The sequence below is a fragment of the Salmo salar genome, chromosome ssa16 (genome assembly GCF_905237065.1).
Source record: "Salmo salar chromosome ssa16, Ssal_v3.1, whole genome shotgun sequence".
Classification (NCBI taxonomy): Eukaryota; Metazoa; Chordata; class Actinopteri; order Salmoniformes; family Salmonidae; genus Salmo; species Salmo salar.
The window spans coordinates 58,026,757-58,033,644 of NC_059457.1; the positions used below are offsets into that span (position 1 = coordinate 58,026,757).

Sequence of the window (6,888 nt, forward strand, 5' to 3'; positions counted from 1 at the left end):
CACTCACATATCAGAGTAAGTAGATTCACATGCAGGACGTCGTATGTTTTCTACTGCCACGTTCAAAATGCTTGTCTGAATTAAGAAACTCTGTCATTTCTGACTTGGTACCACCTGGTTGTAAAATCAGATAAAGCGGCACGTGTAAACATACAACCCGTTAGCAGGAAGTAGTTGTTATTCCACTAAAGTCTGATCTGCACAACACGAAGCAGTCAGTGGTCGTTCAATTCAAATATTATTGGTAAGTCTTGGAATTAGAATGACTGTAATTCTTATCAAGTTTCTGTAGTATGTATGTGATATATACCAGTATCTGTGTGCTGGAGATGACTTGTCTTGTCGCTAATGGAGATCTAGATATACAGTTACCAAACTGAACATCTGAGTTAGATGACCGTTCAAAACGACTTTTCCAAGTCCGTGGAGCTCGATTATTATTATGTTATTTGTTTGTTGGTGTATTTTTATACGGTTTCCAGTTGTCTTGAAATACTCAGGTGGGTTCAAAGTTCAGTTATTTTGACAACAGCATAATGCCCAAGAAACTCTGATTAAAACTCCCGTTAGACGGCGTTATAGTGTCAAAATACGTTCGTTATTCATCCAAATATGGATTTTCACCGAATAACCGTCTTCATTTACTCTCGTTATGTACTTCCAAAAACATTTACAAGCCTTTTGTTTTGCACTTCCAATGTATTGAGCTCTTATAGACTTCTGACCTGTGCGTGGCAGTAATGAGGGGTAAAGTAGAGAAGTACATACCGGCCGTAACGGGATTAAATGAAGATAGTTGTTCAGCTAAACTCCAGATGTTTGTGAATAACAAATGCATTTATACATTATAACAGAGCTATCTAACGGAGTCCGAGCGTCCTGGGCGTTAAGAGGGATTCACACGTCCAGAGAAATGCTTACAGGTTCTTTCTCGACAAAGCAAAAACAACAGGAAATAAGAAAATATAACAATAGGAAGATAAAGTAAATGGCTCAGTAGAATAGAATAAACATTTTAGCATCAGTATAATAATAATACAGAAAATGGGGATTAGGGGTTTTAAAATTGTGAAGTATTTTACAATTTAATGTTCTATATGTGACATTGATAACGCACATCTACAATACTCTTCCTGTTCTCCCTAAATATAATTTAAACTCCAAAGACAAGGCTTTTTTAAAACTTTTTTTTTTTTTTACAAATGTTCCCCCTGCACAGTTGATCTGCGTTTCCACACCACTGCCACCATGTCCCAAAAGCTGGTGATAATAGACACAGATGCAGGTATAGATGACGCCCAGGCGATAATGATGGCCCTGGCCGCTCCAAGCCTGCAGATCCTGGGGATAACGTGCTGCTTCGGTAATACGGACGTGGACAACGTCTGTCAGAATGTGCTGCTGGTGCTGTCGGTCTGTGAACGGACACAGGTAGGAACCCAGCCTCAAGAGAAGCTTCCTTTGTTCTCTCTCTCTCTCCAAGTGTCTGTTTTTGCTTTTCTATTTTCTTTATGAGGATACGTCGGGGGGGGGGTGGCAGTGTAGCCTAGTGGTTAGAGCGTTGAGCTAGTAACCGAAAGGTTGCAAGTTCGAATCCCCGAGCTGACAAGGTACAAAATCTGTCATTCTGCCCCTGAACAAGGCAGTTAACCCACTGTTCCCCAGTAGGCCGTCATTATAAAATAAGAATTTGTTCTTAACTGACTTGCCTAGTTAAAATAAAGGTAAAAAATATGGCTGTATGTTTCTCATAGATCCCAGTGTTCCAGGGTGCTGCTGGTCCTCTGGTGGGGGCCACCAAGGCTTTCAGCGACCACTTTGGGACAGACGGGCTGGGAGATGTACTGGAGGATAGAGACCCAAAGTGGAAGGAGAAGCTCCAGACAGAACATGCTGTTAATGCCATGATCAGACTGGTGGCTGACCACCCTAAACAGGTACTGTAGGATCCCTATCTGACCACCCTAACAGGTACTGTAGGCTCCCCATCTGACCACCCTAACAGGTACTGTAGTCTCCCCATCTGGTACTGTAGTCTCCCCATCTGACCACCCTAACAGGTACTGTAGTCTCCCCATCTGACCACCCCTAACAGGTACTGTAGTCTCCCCATCTGACCACCCCCTAACAGGTACTGTAGTCTCCCTATCTGACCACCCTAACAGGTACTGTAGGCTCCCTATCTGACCACCCTAACAGGTACTGTAGGCTCCCCATCTGACCACCCTAAACAGGTACTGTAGTCTCCCCATCTGACCACCCCTAAACAGGTACTGTAGTCTCCCCATCTGACCACCCCTAACAGGTACTGTAGTCTCCCCATCTGACCACCCCTAACAGGTACTGTAGTCTCCCCATCTGACCACCCCAAACAGGTACTGTAGTCTCCCCATCTGACCACCCCCTAACAGGTACTGTAGTCTCCCCATCTGACCACCCTAACAGGTACTGTAGTCTCCCCATCTGACCACCCTAACAGGTACTGTAGTCTCCCCATCTGACCACCCTAACAGGTACTGTAGTCTCCCCATCTGACCACCCTAACAGGTACTGTAGTCTCCCCATCTGACCACCCTAACAGGTACTGTAGTCTCCCCATCTGACCACCCTAACAGGTACTGTAGTCTCCCCATCTGACCACCCTAACAGGTACTGTAGTCTCCCTATCTGACCACCCTAACAGGTACTGTAGGCTCCCCATCTGACCACCCTAACAGGTACTGTAGTCTCCCCATCTGGTACTGTAGTCTCCCCATCTGAGCACCCTAACAGGTACTGTAGTCTCCCCATCTGACCACCCCCTAACAGGTACTGTAGTCTCCCTATCTGACCACCCCCTAACAGGTACTGTAGTCTCCCTATCTGACCACCCTAACAGGTACTGTAGACTCCCCATCTGACCACCCCCTAACAGGTACTGTAGTCTCCCCATCTGACCACCCTAACAGGTACTGTAGACTCCCCATCTGACCACCCTAACAGGTACTGTAGTCTCCCCATCTGACCACCCTAACAGGTACTGTAGGCTCCCCATCTGACCACCCTAAACAGGTACTGTAGTCTCCCCATCTGACCACCCTAACAGGTACTGTAGTCTCCCCATCTGACCACCCCCTAACAGGTACTGTAGGCTCCCCATCTGACCACCCCCTAACAGGTACTGTAGGCTCCCCATCTGACCACCCCCTAACAGGTACTGTAGGCTCCCCATCTGACCACCCTAACAGGTACTGTAGGCTCCCCATCTGACCACCCTAACAGGTACTGTAGTCTCCCCATCTGACCACCCTAACAGGTACTGTAGTCTCCCTATCTGACCACCCCCTAACAGGTACTGTAGTCTCCCTATCTGACCACCCTAACAGATACTGTAGGCTCCCCATCTGGGGTGAGTTTCCCATAACTATTCAAACACAAAGATAATGTTTATCAATAGTGGACGAATGATGATCATAGTTTTAAGTCGCTAAGTTATAATAATGCGTGGAATGTGACCATTTCAAGCCTTCCTGTTCCTCTTCCCTTGACAGGTGTCCTTGGTGGCTCTTGGACCCCTCACCAACCTGGCTCTAGCCATCAGACTGGACCCTTCTTTCCAGCAGAACCTGAAGGAGCTCATCGTTATGGGAGGCAACATGGAGGGTAACGTCACAATCAATCAATCATAGACAATAAGGTTGTTTCCATCTGCATCCCAAATTACATCTTATTCTCTACATAATGCGCTCCTTTCTAACAGGGACCATAGGCTCTGGTCTAAAGTAGTGCACTCTGTAGGGAATAGGGTGCCATTTTGGGACTTAAAAAAAAACTATTTTGACCAGTATTTTTCCTTCCAGGTAAGGGAAATGTATCTTTATGTGGAGAGTTTAACTTTGTGATGGATCCTGAATCTGCCTTCATCGTCCTGGAGGAGTACCTCTGTCCTACACGCATAGCATCATGGGAATATTGCTGTAGGAATAAACTGGAATGGGTAAAGGAGTTAGGTTCAACCTTCAAATGGCTTTTATTACTTTATCTATATATACTGGACACTAAATTATTACTAATATAACCATTTAGAATAGCATTAACTTGCATTCACTCCTATAACCCCACCTAATAAATGATGTGAACGGGAACACAATCATTATTAATAAAATAGTTTTGTATTTCATTGATTACTCACAGCTTGCACTTCCTAGTTGCTAAGGAATGCCCCCTTTCCATGTACACAGCTTAACTAAGGTCTGCCCGACCTCAACAGGACTTAAAATAAATACAAAAATATACCTCTTTTAGTTTGATTCACCAGTGTATTTTAGTTTCTGATTTATCGTGTGTGTGTGTAACTGTGTTTTTTCATTGGCCAGGAATTCTTTGAAAAACTGATTAACGAGGACACGCCCGCTGGTCGCTTCATGAAGATGGTCACGTCCAAGTGTTGGGGTTATTCCAAAGAGGCCATGCTGAGTAAGAGGGATGTGTACTTTGGGCCTGGCTTCGTCTCCTACGACGCTTACGCAGTGGCGGCGTGTATAGACGTCTCTGTGGTGACAGAGAGTATAGATTGCGCTGTCAGGGTGGAACTACAGGGGGAGCTATGCAGAGGGATGATGGTTCTGGATCAGAGGAACATATTAAAGAAAAAACACAGTGTTTCTGTCATGAAGACCTGTGATCTGACCAAGTTCAGGCAGTTACTCATGGCTTCCCTTAGACAACCCTGTAGGAAGTAGGCAATGAGACGGACCAACCCGATGTCAGCCATGCGTTGTTGATCACCTGCTAGGGGATGACAGAGGAATAAGCTGCAAGCAGCAATGAACGGGGTTCACAGGATGACAGAAAGGAGACTAGATCAGTTATTGCTTGCTTTGTTATCCATCTGCCAAAAATAATGTAAGCATGAATGAGGGATACAAAGTATATTGAAAGTAGGTGCTTCCACACAGGTGTGGTACCTGAGTTAATTAACGTCCCATCATGCTTATGTGAAAAAAGGAAGCCAGTGGCCCCTCCCCTCTGACCTTCTTCAATGGGTTTTGAGAAGGAGAGAGGATACAATTGAGATTCTCTAGGTCAAATGGGACGGCGGATATGAGGGTTTAACCTCTTGGGGCTAGGTGGGACGCTAGCGTGCCACCCGTGGTGCACTCCATCAACAGCAGGTGCATTTCAAGAGCGGCAAATTTGAATCCAAATAAATGTCAAAATTCAAATTTTTCAAAAATACAACTATTTTACACCATTTGAAAGATAAACATCTCCTTAATCTAACCACGTTTTACGATTTCAAAAAGGTTTTACGGCGAAAGCATAAATTTTGAGTATGTTAGGACAGTACATTTACAAGAGTTGTGTGTAATGTTTTGTCAAGTCAAAGACAGGGTCACCAAAACCATAAAACCAGCTAAAATGATGCACTAACCTTTTACAATCTCCATCAGATGACACTCCTAGGACATTATGTTAGACAATGCATGCATTTTTAGTTCTATCAAGTTCATATTTATATCCAAAAACAGCGTTTTACTATGGCATTGATGTTGAGGAAATCGTTTCCCTCCAATAACCGGCAGTCAAGTCAGCGTCACAAATTAAATAATTAAAATTAGAAAACATTGGTAAAATATTATATTGTCATTTAAAGAATTATAGATTTACATCTCTTGAACGCAATCAACTTGCCAGATTTAAAAATAACCTTACTGGGAAATCACACTTTGCAATAATCTGAGCACTGCGCCCAGAAAAATACGCGTTGCGATACAGACTAGACGTCATGTTGGGGAGATCTAAAATCGAAAATACTATGTAAATAATCCATTACCTTTGATTCTCTTCATCAGATGTCACTTCCAGGTATCACAGGTCCATAACGAATGTAGTTTTGTTCAAAAAAGCTCATCATTTATGTCCAAAAATCTCCGTCTCGTTAGCACATGATGTAAGCCAGCCGGACTTCTCGTCATGAACGAGGGGAAAAAATATATTTCCGTTCGTTCAAACATGTCAAACGTTGTATAGCATAAATCATTAGGGCCTTTTTTAACCAGAACATGAATAATATTCAAGGTGGACGAATGCATACTCTTTTATAACGTATTGGAACGAGGGTACCCAACATGAACTCGCGCGCCAGGTGTCTAATGGGACATCATCGTTCCATGGCTCTTGTTCGGTCAGATCTCCCTCCAGAAGACTCAAAACACTTTGTAAAGGCTGGTGACATCTAGTGGAAGCAATAGGAAGTGCCAAAATATTCCTAAGCCCCTGTGTTTTTCAATGGGATAGGTTTAAAGTCAATACAACACATCAGGTATCCACTTCCTGTCAGAAAATGTCTCAGGGTTTTGCCTGCCAAATGAGTTCTGTTATACTCACAGACACCATTCAAACAGTTTTAGAAACTTTAGAGTGTTTTCTATCCATATATAATAAGTATATGCATATTCTAGTTACTGGGTAGGATTAGTAACCAGATGAAATCGGGTACATTTTTTTTATCCAGACGTGCAAATGCTGCCCCCTAGACCCAACAGGTTAAGTGAGACTGTTCATAACAGCGCCACCTACCGGCCATTCCGTGCCACTTATTTTGACACAGTTACTCATGGCCTCTGGTAACTTTTTTTTTTACAAATTTGGTACACAGAAACTAATCTACGCAGGAGTTGCTTGACAGTGTCATGGAAACAAATAAATAAATCAGATATGTTTCACATCTTCAATGTAAACCCATAATGACAGCCTATGTTGTGTGGTCAGAGACGGCAATCCCACAGCCCAAGTTTGTGTTGGTCCATCTTGTCTTTAAGTATCTTCTCACAGCCTCTAGGGTGGAGTGGGCAGACTGGCCCAGAGTCTGAGAGAGACTTATCGTACCTGTTGTAACTAACACAA

The 6,888-nt window shown here is 43.6% G+C and overlaps 1 protein-coding gene across 1 annotated transcript; it reads left to right on the top strand.

The window, feature by feature from the left end:
- On the top strand, window positions 1-5,301 carry si:ch211-201h21.5 (nuc_hydro_CeIAG domain-containing protein). The gene is made up of 6 exons (XM_014149871.2): window positions 1-244; window positions 1,220-1,431; window positions 1,755-1,937; window positions 3,531-3,642; window positions 3,840-3,976; window positions 4,356-5,301. Exons 2-6 carry the CDS (start codon window positions 1,249-1,251, stop codon window positions 4,719-4,721), a joined length of 981 nt encoding a protein of 326 aa, XP_014005346.1. The 5' UTR covers window positions 1-244; window positions 1,220-1,248; the 3' UTR covers window positions 4,722-5,301.
- The last annotated feature ends 1,587 nt before the right edge of the window (window positions 5,302-6,888 follow it).

What these genes read in the sequence shown, in the direction of transcription:
- si:ch211-201h21.5 (XM_014149871.2), top strand. Translation starts at nt 1,249, where the DNA reads ATGTCCCAAAAGCTGGTGATAATAGACACAGATGCAGGTATAGATGAC. An exon ending in CGGTCTGTGAACGGACACAG is followed by an intron (nt 1,432 to 1,754) that starts GTAGGAACCCAG and finishes TGTTTCTCATAG; the next exon opens with ATCCCAGTGTTCCAGGGTGC. An exon ending in TGGCTGACCACCCTAAACAG is followed by an intron (nt 1,938 to 3,530) that starts GTACTGTAGGAT and finishes TTCCCTTGACAG; the next exon opens with GTGTCCTTGGTGGCTCTTGG.